Source organism: Ovis aries, chromosome 12 (assembly GCF_016772045.2).
Source record: "Ovis aries strain OAR_USU_Benz2616 breed Rambouillet chromosome 12, ARS-UI_Ramb_v3.0, whole genome shotgun sequence".
Lineage (NCBI taxonomy): Eukaryota > Metazoa > Chordata > Mammalia > Artiodactyla > Bovidae > Ovis > Ovis aries.
Genome location: NC_056065.1, coordinates 60,862,198 through 60,886,691, shown reverse-complemented (window position 1 = coordinate 60,886,691; position 24,494 = coordinate 60,862,198). Strand labels below are relative to the sequence as shown.

The window sequence follows — 24,494 nt, the reverse complement described above, 5'->3', positions numbered from 1 at the left end:
TATTGCATTACTTAGAACTTTCCAGTACAGTGTTCAAAAGGAGTGGTGAGAGGGAATATCCTTGCCTTCTACCCAGTCTTAGTATGAAAGCTTTTAGTTTCTCAGCAGGAAGTATGATTTTAGCTACAGGTTTTTTGTAGATGTTCTTTATTTAGTTGAGTTCCTGAGGAGTGATGTCAGCAACATGGTGGAGTGAAAGGCTACCTTTCTCCCTCCCTTTCAATCTATAACCAGTAAAACATTCATAATTCAACAAAAGTGCCCCTGCTCAACACACCAGGATGCCAGAGAATTCCAAATATCTGTACATCTAAAGGTCAGCGAAGTGGAATATAGGAGGCAGAACCGAGGAAATAGCAGAGGTGGTACTTGCAGTCCTGGCCTTCCCACCACGGCAGCTGAGCTCGCAGCCCCAGAGAATCAGGTGGCAGCAGGGGAAGAAGTGCACAATGACTCCAGCGCACGTGTAGCCACAGGCAGCTGGGCAACAGCAGGAGTCGGGCCTAGGACCCCCATCCCTCCAGCTGTTGATGCGCCCACAACTCTAGCCAACTGCCCCCCAACTGCAGTGGCAGAGCCCACTAACCTTATGATATTGGACACAGAGAGGTGCCCTCACAACCCCTGCGTCCCACTTTCCCTAACTCTCCCCCTCCAGTAGCTAAGCCTGTGGCTTAAGGAATCCCGGACACAAGGGAAGAGCCCACCATCCTGGTGCACCAGGTGGTGATGCCAGGAACAGTGGTAGAAGCAAGGCACCAGTGATCCCAGAGACACAAGAACTAATAACACAGGCAGGGGTCCACAGCTAAGAGGTTGTAGAAGGTAGAAAGTGCTAACTCAAATTTAACAAGAGGCAGCTCAGGTGAAAGAAACCAAAAACTTACACTACAGTGCCATCTATTGGAAAACAGAAAGCCTCATAACTTCTAACCTGTTGCTATGAATACTTCAGATTTGCTGGCAGAGGAACCAACTCATCCAGCACCATGAAGAGCTGGAGTAACACTGTATCACAGAAAGAAAGTGACAGTTCTCCAGAAACCAAGATTAAAGTCATGGAATACTGCAATCTAACTGGTTCAGTTCAGTCGCTCAGTCGTGTCCAACTCTTTGCGACCAAGAATCGCAGCACACCAGGCTTCCCTGTCCATCACCATCTCCCGGAGTCCACCCAAAACCATGTCCATTGAGTCGGTGATGTCATCCAACCATCTTATTCTCTGTCATCCCCTTCTCCTCCTGCCCTCAATCTTTCCCAGCATCAGGGTCTTTTCAAATGAGTCAGCTCTTCGCATCAGGTGGCCGAGGTATTGGAGTTTCAGCTTCAACATTAGTCCTTCCAATGAACACCCAGGACTGATCTCCTTTAGGATGGACTGATTGGATCTCCTTGCAGTCCAAGGGACTCTCAAGAGTCTTCTCCAACACCACAGTTCAAAAGCATCAATTCTTCGGCACTCAGCTTTCTTCACAGTCCAACTCTCACATCCATACATGACCACTGGAAAAACCGTAGCCTTGAATAGACGGACCTTTATTGGCAAAGTAATGTCTCTGCTTTTTAATATGCTGTCTAGGTTGGTCATAACTTTCCTTCCAAGGAGCAAGGGTCTTTTAATTTCATGGCTGCAGTCACCATCTGCAGTTTTTGGAGCCCAGAAAAATAAAGTCTGACACTGTTTCCCCATCTATTTCCCATGAAGTGATGGGACCAGATGCCATGATCTTCGTTTTCTGAATGCTGAGCTTTAAGGCAACTTTTCACTGTCCTCTTTCACTTTCATCAAGAGGCTTTTTAGCTCCTCTTCACTTTCTGCCATAAGGGTGGTGCCGTCTGCATATCTGAGGTTATTGATATTTCTCCCGGCAATCTTGATTCCAGCTTGTGCTTCCTCCAGCCCAGCATTTCTCATGATGTACTCTGCATATAAGTTAAATAAGCAGGATGACAATATACAGCCTTGACGTACTCCTTTTCCTATTTGGAACCAGTCTGTTGTTCCATGTCCAGTTCTAACTGTTGCTTCCTGACCTGCATACAGCTTTCTCAAGAGGCAGGTCAGGTGGCCTGGTATTAGAATTTTCCAGTGCATTGTGATCCGCATAATCAAAGGCTTTGGCATAGTCAATAAAGCAGAAATAGATGTTTTTCTGGAACTCTCTTGCTTTTTCAATGATCCAGTGATAGAGAATTCAAAATAGTGGTCATGAAGAAACTCAGCAAACAACAAAAAAATTTCAGTGAACTCAGAAATAAAATGAGTGAACACTTTGAATGAAGGAATACTTTGTCAAAGAGACTTAAACTCTTAAAAAAAAAAAAAAAAGCCAAACAAGTTTTGGAGCTGAAGAATTCAATAAATGAGATAAAGAATATATTAGAAAGCATTGGAAACAGAGCAGATCACATAGAATAGAGAATTAGAGTGCTCAAAAATAGAAATCTAAAAATGTTATAAGTAGAAAAGAGAAATAACATTTAAAAATGAGGAAATTCTGCAAGAGCTATCTCACTCTTTTAGGAGGAACACCATTAGAATAATTGGTATCCCAGAAGTAAATAGAGGGAAAAGGGAGAAAAAAGTTTAAAGAAATAGTCAGGAACTTCAAGTTGAAGAAGTTCCCCTCTATTTCCAGTTAACTGAGTTTTGGTTTGTTTGTTTTTTAGATCACAAATAAGTGTTGGACTTTGACAAGTTATTTTTCTGCATCTATTGATATGATCATGTGATTTTTATTTTTTGCCTATTGATATGATGGATTACATTAACTGATTTTCAAGTGTTGAACTAGCCTTGCCCACCTGCGATTAATTCCTCTTGGTCATGGTGTATAATTCTTTTTATACATTGTTCAGTTCAATCTGTTAACATACTGTTAATAGATTTTGCATTTATGTTCACGAGTGATACCAGTCTGTAGTTTCCCCTTCCCCATTTTATAATGTCTTTATCTAGGTTTTGTTATCAGAGTAATTGTGGCCTCATAGAATGGTTTAGGAAGTATTCTCTCTGCTTCTACCTTCTGAAACAGATTATAGTGAACTGGTATAATTTTTTCCTCAAATGTTTAGTAGAATTCACCAGTGAACCCATATGAGCCTTGTACTTTTTAGTATAAGAGGTTATTAATCATTTATTAAATTTCTTTAATAGGTAACAGGCCTATTCAGATTGCCAAAATTTACTAAAGAAAAAGTATACAAATTGTCTCTTTCAAGGAATTTGTCTAAGATGATCATATTTGTAGGCATTGAATTGTTTGCAGTATCCCTTTATTATCCTTTTTATGTCTATTGGACCTGTAGTGATGCTCCCTCTTTCATTTCTGATATTGATAATTTGTGTCCTTTTTCTTATTTACCTTGGCTAGAGGCACAATGCCAGAGAATGTTCAAACTACCATACAGTTGTGCTTATTTCACATGCTAGCAAGGTAATGCTCAATCCTTCAAGCTAGGCTTCAACAGTATACGAACCAAGAACTTCGAGATATACAAGCTAGATTTAGAAAAGGTAGAGGAACCAGAGATCAAATAGCCAACATCCATCGGATTATAGGAAAAGCAAGGAAATTTAAGAAAAAAAAAAAATCTGCTTCATTGACTACACTAAAGCCTTTGACTATGTAGATCACAACAAACTATGGAAAATTCTTAAAGAGATGGGACTACCAGACCACCTGATCTGCCTCCTGAGAAACCTGAATGCAGGACAAGAAGCAACAGTTAGAACCTTATATGGAATAATAGACTAGTTCAAAATTGAAAAAGGAGTATCTCAAGGCCGTATATTGTCATCCTGCTTATTTAACTTATATGCAGAGTACATCATGCAAATTCTGGGCTGGATGAATCACAGACTGGAATCAAGATTGCCAGGAGAAATATCAATAATCTCAGGTATGCAGATGACACCACCCCAATGGCAGAAAGCAAAGAGGAACTAAAGAATGTCTCGATGAAGGTGAAAGAGGAGAGTGAAAAAGTTGGCTTAAAACTCGACATTCAAAAACACTAAGATCATGGCATCCGGTTTCATCACTTCATGGCAAATAGATGGGGAAAAAGTGGAAACAGTTACAGATTTTATTTTCTCAGGCCCCAAAATCACTGTGGATAGTGACTGCAGCCATGAAATTAAAAGACACTTGCTCCTTGAAAGAAAGCTATGACAAACCTAAATGGCATATTAAAAAGTAGAGACATCACTTTGCCAACAAAGGTCTGTATAGTCAAAGCTCTGGTTTTTCCAGTAGTAATGTATGGATGTGAAAGTTGGACCATAAAGAAGGCTGAATGCCAAAGAATCAATGCTTTCCAATTGTGGTGCTGGAGAAGACTCAAGAGTCCCTTAAACAGCAAGGAGATCAAACCACTCAAAGGAAATCAACCCTGAATATTCACTGGAAGGACTGATGCTGAAGCTCCAATACTTTGACCACTTGATGTGAAGATCCAACTCACTGGAAAAGACCCTGATGCTGGGAAAGATTAAGGGCAAGAAGAGAAGCAGGCAGCAGAGGATGAGATGGTTAGATAGTATCACTGAGTCAATAGAGAAAAGTCTGAGCAAACTCTGGGAGATAATGAAGGACAGGGAAGCCTGGCATGCTGCAGTCCATGGGGCTGCAAAATGTCAGACACAACTTAGTGACTGAACAATAACAAGAGGCATATTGCTTTTATTTGTCTTTTTCAAAAACTATTATTTGGTTGTATTGATTTTCTCTATTGCCTTGCTTTGAATTTCACTGACTTCTGGTATAATTCTTTTTTTTCTTTCTTATGCTTACTTTGGATTTAATTTGCTCTTGATTTTTCCAGTTTGCTAAGGTGGGAATTTAGATTACTGGTTTTATATCTTTCTTCTTGTCTAATATCTGCATTCAATGCTGTAAATTTCCCTCTCTAAGCACTGCTTTTGATGCATCCCTCATACTTTGATAAGTTGTGTTTTCATTTTCATTAGTTCAAAATATTTTTAATTTCTTTGTTTTCTTTGAACAATATATTATTATTTACTACAAGTTTTACTATAAAAATATAGAAATTGAAGCAGTATGATATTGGTGTAAATAAAGTATATAGGTCAATGAAACGTGATAAATAACCTAGGAATAGACCAGCCTGCTGCTGCTACTGCTAAGATGCTTCAGTCGTGTCCGACTCTGTGCAACCCCATAGACTGCAGCCCACCAGGCTCTGTCCCTGGGATTCTCCAGGCAAGAATACTGGAATAGGTTGCCATTTCCTTCTCCAATGCATGCATGCATGCTAAGTCACTTCAGTCGTGTCCAACTCTGTGTAACCCTATGGACAGCAGCCCACCAGGCTCCTCTGTCCACAGGATTCTCTAGGCAAGAATACTGAAGTGGGTTGCCGTTTCCTTCTCCAGTAGACCAGCCTATACATGGGTAAATGATTTGTGACAGAAGTATCAGGGTAAGTCAGTGGAGGAAAGGATTGGCTATATAACAAATGGTGCTATAACAGTTGGACATACCCATACATGCTGGGGTGAAAACCAGCCTCAACTGTTTCCTCATACCCTTCACAAAAATTACCTTGAAATGGATCAGAGACCAATACATAAGAGCTAAAATATAAAGGACTAGAAGAAAATGTGGAAGGACATCTTGTGATCTTGAGATAGAGAAACACTTCTTATATAGGACACAAAAAGCATAAAACATAAAAGAAAACAATGGGACTTCATTCAAAATTAAAGATTCTTACTCTTCAAAAGATACTCTTGATAGAAGACAAGTCACAGAGTGGGAAAATGTATTTATGAAACATTTGGGGAAAAACTTATATCCAAGAATTTTAAAAGAGTAATTCTAAATTTATAAAAAGAAACTCCAATTAATAAATGGATGGAAGATTTGAAGAGATAAATCACCAAAGGTAAGTGATTGGCAAAAAAAGCATATAAAAAGATGTTCTTCATTAGATTTTAGGGAAATGAAAATTAAAAACCACAATAAGAAGCCCTGACTATACTACATAGTATCTATACTATAGGTACTATAAACCTGACCAGAATGGCTAAAAAGAATTTTAGTAATAGTAACAAGTGCTGACAAGGATACAGAGCAATTGGTGGGAATACAAACTTTGGAAGTTTGGTAGTTTCTTATAGAACTTAGATAGTCATTTGCCATGTGACTCAGCAATCCCACTCCTGTTATTTACCCAAAAGATGTGAAAACATAAAAGATCCACACAAAGACATGTATCCAAGGGTTCATAGGATCTTTATTTGTAATGGCCAAAAACTGGACACAACCCACATGACTACATATATTTATACAATGGAATACAGCAATAAAAAGGAAAGCGCTACTTATACAGGGAGCAACGTGGATGAATCTCCAGAGCATCACACTCAGTGAAAGAAGCCAGACACAAAAGACCATATGCTCTATGATTTCTGAATTTCTGGAGAAGGCAAAACCTAAAGACAGAAATCAGGCCAGTGGTTGCCAGGGGCTATGGGTGGCGTAAAAGGATTGACTGCAGAGAGGCAGGAGGGAACTTTCAGGGGTTATGAACAGGTCTTCTGTCTCTATTGAATAGTAGCTACACAAGTAGACACATTGCCAGAATTTACCAAATTTTTAAGAAGAATATTAACTTCAATAAAACAAAAAGATGGCGGGTAGGGCAGGGAATCTTGTTCTATATGTTAACTGGCACAATCCAAAACAGATGAAGAATCTGGGAGGGACAAGATGGCAGAGTAGAAGGAGCTTGAGTTCACCTCTTCTCAGTTCAGTTCAGTCACTCAGTCGTGTCCGACTCTTTGCGACCCCATGAATTGCGGCACGCCAGGCCTCCCTGTCCAATACCAACTCCCAGAGTTCACTCAAACTCATGTCCATCAAGTCGGTGATGCCATCCAGACATCTCATCCTCTGTCATCCCCTTCTCCTCCTGCTCCCAATCCCTCCCAGCATCAGGGTCTTTTCAAATGAGTCAACTCTTCGCATGAGGTGGCCAAACTACTGGAGTTTCAGCTTTAACATCATTCCTTCCAAAGAACACCCAGGGCTGATCTCCTTCAGAATAGACTGGTTGGATCTCCTTGCAGTCCAAGGGACTCTCAAGAGTCTTCTCCAATGCCACAGTTCAAAACCATCAATTCTTCGGCGCTCAGCTTTCTTCACAGTCCAACTCTCACATCCATACATGACCACTGGAAAAACCATAGCCTTGAATAGACGGACCTTTGTTGGCAAAGTAATGTCTCTGCTTTTGAATATGGTGTCTAGGTTGGTCATAACTTTCCTTCCAAGGGGTAAGCATCTTAATTTCATGGCTGCAGTCACCATCTGCAGTGATTTTGGAGCCCAAAAAAATAAAGTCTGACACTGTTTTCCCATCTATTTCCCATGAAGTGATGGGACCGGATGCCATGATCTTCGTTTTCTGAATGTTGAGCTTTAAGCCAACTTTTTCACTCTCCTCTTTCACTTTCATCAAGAGGCTTTTTAGTTCCTCTTCACTTTCTGCCATAAGGGTGGTGTCATCTGCATATCTGAGGTTATTGATATTTCTCCCGGCAGTCTTGATTCCAGCTTGTGCTTCCTTCAGCCCAGCATTTCTCTTGATGTACTCTGCATAGAAGTTAAATAAGCAGGGTGACAGTATACAGCCTTGATGTACTCCTTTTCCTATTAGGAACCAGTCTGTCCCATGTCCAGTTCTAACTGTTGCTTCCTGACCTGCATACAGATTTCTCAAGAGGCAGGTCAGGTGGTCTGGTATTCCCATCTCTTTCAGAATTTTCCACAGTTTCTTGTGATCCACACAGTCAAAGGCTTTGGCATAGTCAATAAAGCAGAAATAGATGTTTTCTGGAACTCTCTTGCTTTTTTCCATGATCCAGCGGATGTTGGCAATTTGATCTCTGGTTCCTCTGCCTTTTCTAAAACCAGCTTGAACATCAGGGAGTTCATGGTTCACATATTGCTGAAGCCTGGCTTGGAGAATTTTGAGCATTACATTACTAGCATGTGAGATGAGTGCAATTGTGCGATAGTTTGAGCATTCTTTGGCATTGCCTTTCTTTGAGATTGGAATGAAAACTGACCTTTTCTAGTCCTATGGCCACTGCTGAGTTTTCCAAACTTGCTGGTATATTGAGTGCAGCACTTTCACAGCATCATCTTTCAGGATTTGAAACAGCTCAACTGGCATTCCATCACCTCCACTAGCTTTGTTCATAGTGATGCTTTCGAAGGCCCACTTGACTTCACATTCCAAGATGTCTGGCTCTAGATTAGTGATCACATCATCGTGATTATCTGGGTCATGAAGATCTTTTTGTACAGTTCTTCCATGTATTCTTGCCACCTCTTCTTAATATCTTCTGCTTCTGTTAGGTCCATACCATTTCTGTCCTTTATCGAGCCCATCTTTGCATGAAATGTTCCCTTGGTATCTCTAATTTTCTTGAAGAGAGCTCTAGTCTTTCCCATTCTGTTGTTTTCCTCTATTTCTTTGCATTGATTGCTGAAGAAGGCTTTCTTATCTCTTCTTGCTATTCTTTGGAACTCTGCATTTAGATGCCTATATCTTTCCTTTTCTCCTTTGCTTTTCAGTTCTCTTCTTTTCACAGCTATTTGTAAGGCCTCCCCAGACAGCCATTTTGCTTTTTTGCATTTCTTTTCCATGGGGACGGTCTTGATCCCTGTCTCCTATACAGTGTCACGAACCTCATTCCATAGTTCATCAGGCACTCTATCTATCAGATCTAGGCCCTTAAATCTATTTCTCACTTCCACTGTATAATCATAAGGGGTTTGATTTAAGTCATACCTGAATGGTCTAGCGGTTTTCCCTACTTTCTTCAATTTAAGTCTGAATTTGACAATAAGGAGTTCATGATCTGAGCCACAGTCAGCTCCTGGTCTTGTTTTTGTTGACTGAATAGAGCTTCTCCATCTTTGGCTGCAAAGAATATAATCAATCTGATTTCGGTGTTGACCATCTGGTGATGTCCACATGTAGAGTCTTCTCATGTGTTGTTGGAAAAGGGTGTTTGCTATGACCAGTGCATTTTCTTGGCAAAACTCTATCAGTCTTTGCCCTGCTTCATTCTGCATTCCAAGGCCAAATTTGCCTGTTACTCCAGGTGTTTCTTGACTTCCTACTTTTTCATTCCAGTCCCCTATAATGAAAAGGACATCTTTTGGGGGTGTTAGTTCTAAAAGGTCTTTTAGGTCTTCATAAAACCGTTCAACTTCAGTTTCTTCAGCGTTACTGGTTGGGGCATAGACTTGGATAACTGAGATATTGAATGGTTTGCCTTGGAGACGAACAGAGATCATTCTGTCGTTTTTGAGACTGCATCCAAGTACTGCATTTTGGACTCTCTTGTTGACCATGATGGCTACTTCATTTCTTCTGAGGAATTCCTGCCCACAGTAGTAGATATAATGGTCATCTGAGTTAAAATCACCCATTCCAGTCCATTTTAGTTCGCTGATTCCTAGAATGTCAACGTTCACCCTTGCCATCTCCTGTTTGACCACTTCCAATTTGCCTTGATTCATGGACCTGACATTCCAGGTTCCTATGCAATATTGCTCTTTACAGCATCAGATCTTGCTTCTGTCGCCAGTCACATCCACAGCTGGGTATTGTTTTTGCTTTGGCTCCATCCCTTCATTCTTTCTGGAGTTATTTCTCCACTGATCTCCAGTAGCATATTGGGCACCTAATGACCTGGGGAGTTCCTCTTTTGGTATCCTATCATTTTGCCTTTTCATACTGTTGTTGGGGTTCTCAAGGCAAGAATACTGAAGTGGCTTGCCATTCCCTTCTCCAGTGGACCACATTTTGTCAGGCCTCTCCACCATGACCATCAGGCTCAGAGGTATGTTAATGAGGAAACACTTTATCGGCCATAAGTGTTATCCTTTATGCCCCGCTGTCACACAAACATTGTACATATGCTTTAAGCAGTCAACTGAAAGCCAGCAGTGCTACACATCATGAGTAGTCATACTGTGTAACAACTTGACTGGACAGTTTTTTCCCATCCTGAACATTGGGATCAAAAGTATGGTTAGAAGCAAACAATAACTTTCCATTAGAAATCACTGTTACCAAAATCAGATCAACATTCCAGGAGAACTTTATTTTCTTAACAGAAAAAACAAATTTAGTCTTGCATCAGTTTACTGTTGATAATAACAAAATTCATTTACCCAAAGAAATTCAGTCTAATGTTAATCCTGATAGCATACAAAAGTCATTTCTCAAAGTTCGTTTTTCACAAACCTTTTATTATTTTCTGGACCCAAACAGATTTGTCCCTTTTTTCCCCAACAACCAACTGTAGGAAAAAATCATCATTTTTCCTTAACAACAATATATCCAGTCTTTATACCTTCTCTTTACCAACAACATATCTCCTACTTGCTTTACACACTGAAATGGTTCCCTAATCATTTTTATGTATCACATTTTTTAACCCTTGAAAACCTGAACAAAACCAAGAACAAGGGATTGAAATATTATGTCAGCATTTTCTGACTGGCAAACTTGAGAACATATTTTATTACCTCTAAAGACATACATTTTTCATAGCACAATTTCCAAGCACTCTTAGTTTCCCTCTTGGTCTTGCAAGAAGGCAAAAGTAGATAAATTTAGGTTTGTTTGATTTGTAAACACTTACCTTTTTTAAACCAATAGCGCTCCTTTACAAGTTACTCTCAGCAATATTATCCAAAAACACATCTTGAGACATACAAACATCCAGAGATCTTTGTTTCATCTTTTAATATTTCACGAATTAGCCTTTGCAGTTAAACTTATCAGTTTATGAATAACAGAACAGTCAAATTTATACAGTCGATTTTAAAAACCTGCTTTTTCTTTTTCCCCCTTCTCCACCTCCCCAGTTTGGCTTGAAGTTTTCTAATTAACCCAGGGCTGAAATCCGAGGCAAAGTGGGTTGTGTTTGTATTTCAAGGGCATGATGAGTTAACTTCAAGTTTTCTCCTAGGCATATTTTTGTTTTCTCAGGATTAGAGTTCTTGGGGGGCGGATTCTATCAAGCTAGCTTTCTCTAACTGCATATACAAAAAGAACCAGATTTGGAATTTCAAGAGTTTCATCTTAACCAGTTTTTTCCAGAATCTAAAGAACACTATTGCCATATGTTAGTTAAAAAAAAAAAAAACCTTTAGTCATAGTTTCATAGCTTGAATTTTTCTTAATGAATTGAACCTGAATTTCTCATTTTACAAAAGACAAAGATACTAGTCACACAGATGGAATACATATTCACACAAAAACAGATCTGTCACAAATCATCTTTGAGGGTGACTGCTACAGAATCCCAAAAAAACACTTTCCCAGCACAAATGGCCCTCAATGGTAGCTGGACATCAGAACCAATTGGCAAAGTGCCCAAATGACGCTCAGTGCCCACAAGCAGTCCTCAACAGTAGACAGATGTCAGAACCAGTTGGCAAGATGCCCAAATAGCACTTGGTGTGCACATACAGTTCTCAATGTCATGCACATATCAGAACCAAATGGCAAGAATGCCCAAAGAGTACTTCATACTCACAAATGGGAAGGTTGCCCGGCACACACCAGTGGACTTATCCCATTTTGGAGCTCGTCACCTCATCCCCAATGCATGTTTCCATTCCAACAAGGAAAAGTGTAGGCTGGCAGCTAGTGCCAACAGGGGAGAAACAGGGAGGATCCTCAAAACAAATGGTTTTGGCAGCTGCTGGGAACATCCCCCAAATCCCCTTTTCGGAGCCAGCTAGTCACGAGCAGCAGGCTCATACACTGTAAGGCCATGGGAAACCCAGGAGAGCCAGGTGTCATCAAAGCACAAGAGCTGCAGCAGTCAGCCCCACGCTGGGCGACAAAAAACTTACTGAAAGTGGGGGTCTCGCTGGTCACCCTCAAAAGCCTACAAAGCGACCAGATTGGTAGCAAGAAAAGTTTGCTTGAGTTTGGATGCCAGCAACCTGGAGGGGATGGAGGGCAGACATCTGTCCAAAAGCCGACTCCCCCGACCCCCTGCCACAATGAAATTAGGGGGCAAGAGCTTTTATAGACAGAAGGAGGGGGGCTACAGGCAGAAACAGTACAGTCAGCTCTGACAGTCATCTTGAAATCGGTCATCGGTGGTCTAACCAGCATCATCTTGATTGTTTTTCAATACAGTTAATCTTCAGTCCCAGGGTTGGTTTGTTTCCATTTCTTTAAAGCCAGTTCCCAGAGTTGTAGGGGCTTACCAGGTGGTACTAATGGTAAAGAACCAGCCTCCTATCAACACAGGAGACATAAGAGACCCAGGTTCGATCCCTGGGTCGGGAAGATACCCTGGAGGAGATGGCAAGCCACTCCAGTACTCTTGCCTGGAGAATCCCTTGGACAGAGGAACCTGGCAGGCTATAGTCCACAGGGCCGCAAACAGTTGGTCAGAACTGAAGGGACTGAGCATGCACACATCACGGCTACAATCTGGTCATGTAATTAACTTCTCCCACCTGTGGGGGTTTTCAGCATCTATAACGTAACTCACAGGATATGGCTCAGAGTATTGTCTACAGCCCTCAAGAAGGAACTGAAGGTCCCTGACTATGTTTAATGAATACATTATTATTATTTGGTCCCCTTTGACCTTTTTCTTTTGTTTCCACATGTTCACATTTCTCTGATTAAAGGTATTTGAAGTTTTCCACAGGTAAAAGGCAGGCAGAGGACAAGGCGGGGAGGGGCTGCAAGTGTCACAGGGTCCTGCTCTGTTTCAGTGAGATATTTGGATGGTCACCTACTGTGGGCCAGAATTACGTTAAGCATCTGAACTTTATTGTTGAATTTGAGTGGTACGCATCCACCCTGGACCCTCATCAGATCATGGCCAGTAACATGAAGAAACATTCCTTTGGTATCTTGACATAGTTGAAAAGGGCTTGGTCAAAAGATACACTAAGAAACAACAAATGTGAGATGTACACAGATTCTGGGTTCCTAGAGAATCATGAATTATACATTATAGCTCACACTGTCATCAGGAAACTCACCCAACATAGGTTTGTAAAATTACATCAGTGGTGAGATAAGGAAGTTGGAAAAAGTAGTGACTGGTAAGGTTGAGTTATAATTAGTCTCAAATGGGAACAATTCATCTGATTCTAACAGGCTCCCCTAGTATGCTAAAAGCCACTGATCCTCAGACTATACTTTGCATGGCAAACTCATAGACCTCCTTGACACCAGTTTAAAAAGGAAAAAACAGAATTGGATCTAAGCCACACATATAGTTGGCATTAGAACCTGCCAGCCAAGGTGCATGATCTCACCAGAAAAGTAATCATTTATAGAGGGAAAAGACCAAGCCAGCCCTGAGGCTCAGAACATGAGGAAGATGGAGCCTGGGGTTGAGGAGTCTGGAAACACATGTGTGTTGTGTTAGTTGCTCAGTTGTGTCTGGCTCTTTACGACCCCACAGACTATAGCCTTCCAGGCTCCTCTATAGAAATGAAAATAGAGAAAGAATGGGCAGCAGTCATAGAAATAGCAACAACGTTGTTCAACCGAATAAATAACCCTTGTTTGAAAAGCAGAGAAGGTAGCCTGGATATTTGAAGTCAGTCCCGGAAACGCCAGATGCAGGACACTAGACTCAGGCACAGAAAAAGGCAAACTTCAAAGTCTTAACAACAAGCAACGGAAAGAAACCAGCGCAGGCAAACCAACAATGTAAAACAAATGTCCAGAGGCAACCAGGTGGAGTCCCAGAAGTAGGAAGTAAACTTACCTGTTTCATGTTCAGCTTCCAGAAGGAACTGAGCTAGCAAAATCAGTGTCCTAGTCTCAGAGGAAATAGCATGTCCAGCAAGGAATCCAAGAAGAGATGAGGTATAGGAGCTGGAAAACTCAGCAAAGGCAGACAAAGTCATGTCTGCTACCCGCATCAAATCCGATGTAAAGTTACGTCACACGGAACCAATGAGAGGCCTGTATTCCTTCCTACACTTTAAGTGGCTCTAGCTGTGAAAATTGGCAAATAGCTTGAGGGAGGAGGCACGCTGGTAGAGCCCTGAGTCTGAAAGTGAGGTCCCGGATCTGCAGTATCAGCATCACCTGGGAACCTGTTAGGAAATGTAAATTCTCGGTCCTGCTCCAAACCTACCAATCAGAAACTGTGGGGTGATGCCTCCAGGTGATTCTGATACACGCTCACTGCAGTAGTTGAAAGCATGGTGGAGAGATAAGGCCAGGTGTGGTAAAGGACAGTCATTGTAAGTAGGTTTGCTAATGGTGCTTTTAAAGAGCTAGTGAAGAGTAAAGTCTGTTTACAGGAAGAAGAAAACCCAGTAAAGATAATGTAGAATAATAATAAAATATGTTCGGTGATTCACAACAACAAAAACCAAAGTGGATGAATGTAAATTGTAGTAAAAAATACAGGTGAAAATTTAATAACTGGTATTAACAATCTTTGCCTCTAAAGGTTTTTATTTCCCGGACACATAAATGTGTCTATTCGTAAGGACACTGTCTCTTTCAAAAGTATTTCTCTAGCATGGTAAGGGAAACCACCTTAGGTAGGTAACTCTTTGGCCAAGCAAATCATGTAATATAAACATGTAACAGGGTACTCAGAAAAATTGCTAAAATTCCTGATCCAAAACCATGCATCTTCAGAAAGTCACACAGTATGATGAAAATGGAGGTTGTTGTTCAGTCAGTGAGTCGTGTCCGACTCTTTGCAACCCCATGCCCTGCAGTACGCCAGGCTTCCCTGTCCTTCACTATCTATCTCCCAGTTTGCACAGACTCATGTCCATTGAATCAGTGATGCCAGTCAACCATGTCATCCTCTGTCGCCCCTTTTCCTCCCACCCTCAATCTTTTCCAGTATCAGGGTCTTTTCCAAATTCCAAAAAATGGAGGTAGCAGTGTGTATGGGATGGGTGGGTTGTTGGTTTCTTTTTTCATATTCAAATTTTACCTTCTTGTCTGACCTTATCAATATAGACATCCCCCAACACCACATATTTATCATGTCCCAAACCAATATTATTTCTCCCCCTCAATAATTTTCTGCTTCTGTTTCTCTCCAAAAACTGCTCCTCTTCCTTCTTTTGATTCCTTATTTTAGAGATGTCAGCCACATCTATGCATTCTCCCAGACTAGAAACATAGGTGTCTTCTTGATTCTTCTTATTCTTTTGCCCATTGTTCTTTTGGATTGGTTTGTTCAAAGTTGTTTGTTTTTTTTTAGTATTAAGGACATTAGCTCTTGTCTGTGTTATATAGGTCAGTGTTTCCCAGTTTATGGTTTATTTTTGTACATCAGATTTTCGTGTGTGTGTGCTATAGCTGTTTTAAATTTTTATGTGTTCAAATTTATCAGTTTTAGGTTTCTATATAATCAAATTTATCAGTAATTTTCTTTATCTATCAAGGATAGAAGTATTCAGACTGTTTCATTCAGTAAGCATTATGATGACAGGTCTTGGGCCTAAGAACTTTTCAAAAGTCTATAAAAATACTTGAAATCTGAAACAAAATATTTTCACTCCAGAAAAAAAGTGCAAAATATAAATAGTGAAATGTTTAACTAGGTATCTACATATATGACATTATATCAACCTCATTAATTATTACATTTTTCATTCACAAACTTTTTTTTGAAGTACATCTGTATTTTGCTGTGTCCTACCTGAATTTCAGTGGCTCTCAAATTCAGTACTTTCTTTATACTCCTGCCAACACTAGCTAATTTCAAGTGCCCTAAAGGACTACCACAGTCTCCTTAACTGTTCTGCCTGCCACAGATATTTAGGTTCTCCAGGTGACTCCAGAATTATCATCCTAACTCAGAGCTGAGATTGTGCTACTCCTCTCCTCCTAAGTGCCAAACTTCTCAGTGTGGCTTTCAAGACTTTGTATAATTTGACTTAAATCCAGACTCTCTGCTTTTGACTCTCTGTGTTGCTTCTCCGGGCCAGCAGACAGTTCCCTCAGCATTCCCCATCCTCTCCTCCTCCTGTTAATGCTGTTTTCTCACTCTGCAATGCCTTTCCTTCTCAGTTTATCTGGAATTTTACTCCGTCCTCGAAGCTCAGCATTCATACCACCTACTTGTGTGTTTTTCCTGATCCTTCAACTTCCTTCTCCTCTCTTCCACCCTCCTCACCTGTCACGTGTGTGTGTGTGTGTGTGTGTCCCTGTCTGCCACAGTGTTTGTTATATTCATCCTTCTAAATTCCTCAGAGCAGGAGTCTTACCTGTATCTTTGATAGAACTGGTATAGTATGTATTCAGTAAAACACTTCTTGACGCAAACCCCTTACCCTTCTTGTTCTCCCTTTGTTTTCAAACCTTTTGTTGTTGCCATTGTGTAATATATCACACTACAGAATTGTATATAAAACAGATATGAAAATTTTTAAATGTAGCTTTAAAAAATTGTACCTACCACATAGTTTAAGAAAGTGAAAAAAAAGTGAACACTGCTGATATCTTTGAAACCCCATGTATACCTACCCAATTACATGGACTTCCCTACAGGGCCCCCAGATTAACACTCAAATTTTATATCACTATCTTCCCTTATAGTTTCATTACAGCTTTGTGTCTCTGAACAATGAGTTTAGTTTTGTCTGCTTTTAAAATTTTAAGTGGAAACATACTGTGTGTGTTCTTCTGACTTGCCTTTTTTCCTTCAGCCTTAAGACCTGGAGATAAACTCATGTCATGTGAAACTACAGTTCATTAGTTTTCCTTGTTGTGTGGGGATTTCATTGTCTGTGTAAACAGTATTTTATTTTTACATGTTATTCTCAATGGGTGTTTGGGTTGTTTGCATTTGGGGTCTTTCACAGATAGGGCTACTGTATGTCCATTCTTGCAGGTATGTCCTGGAGAACATACACAAAGGTTTCTGAAGGGTATATAACTAGGAGTAGAATTGCTGGGTCCAACAGTGGGCATTTGTTTAGGTTTAACGTGTAATGCCAACTGGTTGTCCAAAGTGAGGCGTGGTGTATGCTCCCCACAGTCCAGAGGAGAGCCCCGCCTTGCTCCAGGCCTGCCCCATGCTTGGTATTGTCTCAGGTTTTGGTTTTCAGCTATCTAGTGGGTATGAAGTTTTTTATTTCCATGATTACTAATGTGGTTGCTCATCTTTTCATATGTTTATTGCCGCTTAGTTTGCCATTTCTGCCGTTAGCCTAGTTGTCTCGGCGCCATACAATTTAATGGAGCTTTGTTTCCTCCCTGATCTTCGATGCCAGCATTGTCGAAAATCAAGTTTCTCTACATGTGCACAAGAATGGACAGCTTTCTTCTAGCCTTTTGGTCTGGAGGCAATACTGTAGCACCTTCATGATAAGTTTTGATGTCTGTGGGTCCTTTTCCTCTTCACACACCTTGTGTGATTGGTGCCTTTGTGTGTTTGTTTTCTTTAGAGGGATGGTCTGATCACTAGGCCACTGTTTTTGTTTTTGTTTAACTAATTTTAAAGTTCAGTTAGTTACCCACTTCCTCTTCAAAGAAAAAGTTTTTTCTTCGACATTTACAGTGTTTTTAGCCTTTTGACTTTGCTTACAAACATATCATTATTTTGATCAAAGTAAAAGAAATACTTCAACTAGTGTTTGTTCCTTCCCTTCATTCCCATCCTGAAGAATAGAGCCTAAAACCCTCACAATTTTAAAAAATGTCTTTGTCTGACGGTCGGCTTCCGGGCAAACACAGGGGTAAATTTGATTTTCTTACTGAACTGAACTGGACTGAACACCAGCAAACCCACTGTCACAGCACTGTTTCATTCCAAGGCCTGATCATCCCCAGTCTGTCACGTTGCTCGTTTTTCAGGATTTCTTATCGCTCAGCACTTGCCTTTCCCGCTGAAGTCTAGTGGTTTCTCTTTGTCTCACAGTAACCTGGTCTCCATATTTGTCGATTTCCCCATCAGCTGCTGCCTGTGAGTTTTTGGACATTGTGGAGCTGCTGCTCCAGTCCGGGGCCGACCCCACGATCCGAGACCAGGACGGCTGCCTGCCAGAGGAGGTAACAGGGTGCAAAGCGGTTACTTTGATGTTACAGCAGCACACGACAGGCAAGGCTTAATCAAAAGACTGGAAAACTACGTTTGACAACAGCACAGGGCTCCAGCGGTGGAAGAAAACTGCAAAAATGACACGTCTTTTGCCCCCATCTTTGGTATATGTTGGCTAATAAAATCAGTTGTGAGGAACTGAAATTTTGAAGTCTCAGCAATTCATTCTCCTTGCATCCATTCTGGCGAGTTCCGTTTTGGTGATGAACATGTGTACTGTGCATAATACAATCCAATTCTGCTGAGCGTGCTCTGAAATTTATCACTGTTCTAGAGGCTGGGAGAGGAGATGTGTTGTATTTCACAATATTAAACATGGCTGCTCTTTACACACACACACAGACACGGGAAATAGACCCAGCAGTACTACACTTACAATTAGAGAAAGTTCCATGAAATCCCAATATTGGCATGGAGCTCGGACAGTTTCCTGGCATTTGGTACAGCTGGTCTGAATAAGTAGCTAAAGTGTCTATTTGGGAAGCTAAAACAACCAGATTCACTGAAAACCTAAGAATCGTGGGCATTTTAGGATGGAAACACAAATTCTGAACAATTCACTGGTTAGGTCAGGATTCCTTACACTCACCTTCACAAAACAGGGAAGAACCTCCCTCAAGCCCTTGTCGTTGGCTATAATGTCCCTGTCCCAAATGGCAGCAGTCTCTATAACTAGCTCAGGCCTCAACTGTTAGGCCTGTTGGGGTCTAACATGAAATAGCCATAATGCTCCAGTACTTAGGCGTGATAGAAGTTATTCCTGGAGAGCTTCTATTCTTTATTAAAAATATAAACAACTATACCACAAGTTTTATTTAAAGAACAGAAAAGTGTACCACTATTGAAACTGGCTCCCCTTTAAGCCTCAAGAACTCCATCTGGGGAGTTCCTTAACATTTACTACGTAAGGAAAGTATAGGTAGTTATCAGTGGAAGAGAAAGAAACAAGTTGAGATGCAGAGATGACCATTTAAAAGATCATTTTTCTAACATATCACTCCTAAGATAACAAGGTATAAACTTGCTTAGTGGCGCCCTCAGCAATGGACGAGAGTTGCATTAGCTCAGCCAGCCCCTCCAGAGCAGAAATGAGGCATATTAAATAATACTGCTTATTTTGTGATTTTTCTGATGTCTAATTTTCTGAGATGTAAACCAAAAGCATTCACCAAGATTATTCATTTTTAAAATGACTGCTTAATTATCTGTGGAAGAGATATGCACATTAGTACATCCTGAAATGTTACTGTAATTCTAGCAGAGCCTTCTCTTTGTTATCTCTTCTTTTCCCACAATCCCAGCTACATGGCAACCTCCTGTTCAGCTAACCTCATGTTCCACATTAATTGAATGTGTTTTAAGAAACATTATTCATTATTTACAGTAAAAGCAACCAAGACATTGCATATAGCTTTTAACTGATAGTACTTTGTGCATTTTTAGGACATTAGCAAATCAAAAAGTGTTCATTCATTTCCGATTTACAGAGCAGTTATCTGAGCAAGAAGCTATCAAGAAGCTCCTTTTTTCATCTCTTGTTTGTAATTCAACCTTGATATTTCTTAGACAAGTGTTTAATAAGCTATTTTGCCACATCTAAAACTATATAGTTGTTTTTAAATAAAGTATGTAATTTGGCTTTTATTTAATAATTGATTCACTTTAATAGAATATATTTGCCTCACAAATCTAGTAGATAAAACATATGATGTTTTCTTTTTTCCCCAGAAGTTTACAGTGATGTAATTAAGCTGGATAAATTAAAAATCCTATTCCAAGAGTTAAGAAGTATATCAAAGACTAAAAAAGAGGAGGGAAAATCATATAATTTGGCTTTTATTACTTAGATTTAAAGGTTTCAAATTTGCACTGAAAGCTATCACTAAAAACAGTCATCAGCTTAACATTTTCAAGTACATTCTAAAATCAGTTTCCAAAATCTCTATGCTTTTGTCACCAGTATCTAAATTTTCAAAAACCTTGCTGTCATGTATAACAATCTATGGATCATCTCCCTGTGCCTTATCAAGGGGAAGATTTCATCCATAAATGTCAGAGACAACTGGATCTTGATTTTCTTTCATTCCCCTTAAATTACTGAACAATTATTTAGTGTGTCACATGTCAGCTTTCACGAGTGGCTCAGGGTTTCCCTGGTGGTTCAGATGGTAAAGAGTCTGCCCGCAATGTAAGAGACCGGAGTCCAATCCCTGGGTTGGGAAGATCCCCTGGAGAAAAAAATGGCAACCCACTCCAGTATTCTTGCCTGGAAAATCCCTTGGATGGAGGAACCTTGTGGGATACAGTCCACGGGGTTGCAAAGAGTCAGACACAACTGAATGAGTGACACACACACACACACACCACACGTCAGCCAGATCATGAGTTCCATTGCCAAAGCGGCAATGCTTAGCATCAAAGAACACAAATTTACTGGACCAGAAAGCTGGTTAACTTCCTCAGATATGTGGCGAACCACTTTTTCATATAGTTCAGCAGGATAAAACTAGGACATACTTTTAGTGTAAGTTTGGTTTTGTTTTAAAGATTTCTTTTTCCTGGACAGATTAGTGATGTTAAGCATTTGAAAATATTCTAGAAAACCATTTTCTGACGGTTCATTTCCTTTTTCTTTCTTGGCCATGCCAAGCAGCTTGTGGGATCTTAGTTCCCCTACCAGGAATGGAACCCATGTTCTCAGCAGTGAAAGCATGGAATCCTAACCACTGAACCGCCAGGAAATTCCCTAAAGGTTCAATTCTAATCATGGTTCAACAAAAAACCAGTCTCTTTTTTTCCTTAATGTTTACTGGGATTGGGATTTTATTTACCTTCATCCTTTGTTCGAGTGCTCTGATTTATTATTTTTAGTGTACATGAGTATTTTTTTAAGTTTTTATCTTATATTGGAGTATAGCTATTACCAATGTTGTAATAGTCTCAGGTGAACAGCAAAGGGACTTAGCCATACGCATGCATGTATCCATTTGCCCCCCAATTCCCCTCCCACTTAGTCTGCCACATAACATTAAGCAGAGTTCCCTGTGCTACATAGTAGGTCCTTGTTGGTTATCTATTTTAGATATAGCAGCGTTGTACATGAGTATTTTAAAAATTGAGTCTCCACTGTGTTCCCAAACTGGAAACCAGTTGGCTTGGAGGCCTCATAAAGTAACGGGTAACTAGAGACGTTCGTCAGAGTCATGAAGTTACTTTTTGCTACTTTACCACTAGCATTTTCTAGACTATTAACAGTTTGCCATTCTACTTTCACCTCATTCTCAATTCCACGTTTATTCTATTGTCTTGTCCCCTAGCCACCTCTGTAGATGTGTGTCTAAACACAAACGCATGCCCAGCCCCATTTTCCTATGTCCTTAATAAAGTGAAAAGCGGAATGTGTTGCTTTTTGTTCTTTTTCTGAAGATACTGTGATCAGAACAATGTTAGTAACTCTGTATTTAATATTTATTCAACACTGTCATTTACTTTGCCCTCAACCAACTCACATAAGAGGCCCTGAAGGCCATTACAGTAGTCTTGATACACACTAGGGAAAAACAAGGAATGAAGGGAGAATCATGTAAACAAACATTACAAAAGAGGCAAAAGAAAGCATGTGAATCACTGTGACCTTGAGAACTCTAGCTTGAGTCAGCTAAACCAGTGTTCTTAACTCTTGCGGAGTTCTGGCTCATTCTTCCCCTAGAACACGGTGTTGAACATGAAATCTTGAGGTCTCCTGAAGCCCATCTCTGAACGCCATGGGGTCTGTGAATCCCATTTAGAACCCCTTCTTTTCTGTCTTCTTGTTACCATACTTCAAGAATGAGAAATCTTTTGTTGACTTGAACCAATTTTCATAGTTTTAAGTGCGTCTACTGGATGATGTATGGGGTCTTGCTGTGTCTTTTATTATTAAAAAAAAAACTTTACGATTTCAACAATATACCTAGACTACAGTTTTATCACTGATCACCACAGTTGGAAATTTTTAAAGAAGTCTGGGCGAAAAAGTTGGACCCTAAACTGTTTGACATCTGATTCTGCTGCAGGGTAGAAATGAGCCCATGTGTTCAATTCTGTGTGACTAATGATGGCTTTTTATATGCATTAGCTCTTTTGACTTTTCAGAATGCTTTCATGGGCATTATCTAATCTATCATCCCTCCACAGTAACCCTGTAGAGTACGTAGTGCAGGGGCTCTTAAGGCCACTTAAAGGAGGATGAATCTGAGATATTAACAGGTTACTTAAATTGCCCAAGATCACAGAGCAGTAGCAGAGCCATAGTTGAGACCAAATCTGCTGAATCTCAGCCCTTTATTGGTCCACAAAATTCATGTGAAGTTGTAAAGCTCTTCCTCCACTCAATCCACAAACATTTCTTGAGAGCCTTCTAAATGACAGGCGCTGTTCTAGGCCACTGTCATTCCCTTTTCCCATTATCGTGGATATTTAAAAGTACTTATATGATGTTATCTCAAAATACTGGCATTGGCAGGTGGGTTCTTTACCACTGCACCACCTGGGAAGCCACACAGGAGATTTTAGAAGCTATCGTATTTTAGCGGAGAAGGCAATGGCACCCCACTCCAGTACTCTTGCCTGGAAAATCCCATGGGTGGAGGAATGGCTTAAGCAGTAAAGAATCCACCTGCAATGTAGGAGATGCAGGTTCAGTCCCTGATTGGGAAGATCCCCTGGAGGAGGAAATAGCAACCCACTCCTGTATCCTTGCCTGGAAAACTCCATGGACAGAGGAGCCTGGCAGGCTGCAGTCTGTGTGGTTACAGAGAGTTGGACATGACTGGGCACACACATTCAAAGACATTGCATGGACTATCTTGAAAAGTCTCATAGAAATTCACAAGTTAATAATCAAACACTAAATCATTTAAACCTACTATGTTTCTAATAAACAGATAAGAAGTCAGCCAACTGGACCAACTGGACACATACTGTTATCTCTGATGCTTGTTAGGTAGAAGGGTTAACAACCAAAGTATTGTATCTAGAATTGTTTCTATTATATCATTTCTTAATGTTTCAGCATTTTCTGGATGAAAGGTTGTCATAATCCAGTGAACCTTTCTATTAAATAGGTATTTCTTAGCTTTCTGCTGGGCTTAACTACTTGGCTATGGGTTATCATTCCATGTACAATATAGCATCTTTGAGGATTAATGAACAAGGTGTGTTACTGGAGTAGAGCTGAGCTTGGGTTGCAGAAGGGTTAGTGCCCAGGCTAGCATATGCTTCAGCTGAACATGAAGAGTTTCAAATGTTTATGTAGCATTTAATGGCTGAAACATGAAGGCTTTCATCAAACTTCAGGTCCCTAAAAGATCACCTTCATAAGTAGATGTTTACCACAAAAAGGTGTGTAACCCACAAGTAATGAAAATGTCAAGTTTAAATAAATTAATGAGTGAATTTTAAATCCTAATCCTTAAAGCATTTGGGGTCAAATGTTTTAATAGTAGTCATATTATTATAATTGATGAATTTTAAGATGCACATTTTTTCACATTTTAATGTATCCAAAATTGTGTATCTTTTATAAACAATGTCATAGTTGAATTGGCAGCATTTTCTCTTAGTAACACATAAACTACTGTACCTTAAAGTCAATACATTTTAACATTAATGATGTAACAGTAATTACACCTTACCTTGTATAGGACTTTATACACAAGCATCTTAAATGAAACTCAGAATTATAAAAGTAGAAATAATTGGTATTTTCTCTATTTTACAAATGAGGAAATTGAACTCAGAGTTGTTAGGAAAATTGTCCGAGGTTATACACGTATAAACAGTGGAAATGCCCATCTTTATATAGGCTTTATTATACATCAAGCACTTAAATATACATGATCATATTTTTCCAGAATCAGGGTGGTTATTTCAAACCTGTGATACCAAGTCCCAAGTTTTCCCTGTACCACCTTATCAAGATAAGCTAAAGCAACATCAAAAGTAACCACAAGTCAGAGGCTGAGGATTTTAAATCTTCGTGGATTTTATATACACATGTTGGACTTTCTCCTTGTAGCATAAAAAGACTTCAGTGCAGTCTTTTGTAATCATGTGATTTGAAAAATTATGATCATTACTGAAGCTTTACCTTGAGCATCTTTAATTATTTCAGAAACTATTCACAGTTCCTTCATCAGAGGGATTTAGGTCAAAGTGCAGTGATTATTAGAATGAAGGGGAAAAAAAGCTTCCTTGTTATACTTATCATCTAACGTTTATTATGCACCAAGTATGATCAATTTTTCAAACATGCATTAATTGGCATTACACTAAAGGACTGAACAGGAAAGGCTATTTAATCTCATCTTTATTCACTTACCCTTGAAATAT

General features: G+C 39.9%; 1 protein-coding gene across 5 annotated transcripts in view; it reads left to right on the top strand.

The window, feature by feature from the left end:
* ACBD6 (acyl-CoA binding domain containing 6) overlaps window positions 1-18,266 on the top strand; it is a 204,393-nt gene extending 186,127 nt beyond the window's left edge. For 3 of the 5 annotated variants that reach the window (XM_042229148.2, XM_004013842.5, XM_060396671.1), the window contains one exon: window positions 17,979-18,266. In XM_042229148.2, the coding sequence (XP_042085082.1) occupies window positions 17,979-18,077 (99 nt within the window). In that variant the 3' untranslated portion in view covers window positions 18,078-18,266. The remainder of the gene's footprint in view (window positions 1-17,978) is intronic. The other 2 variants (XM_012187664.4, XM_060396672.1) reach the window with 1 other exon arrangement.
* The last annotated feature ends 6,228 nt before the right edge of the window (window positions 18,267-24,494 follow it).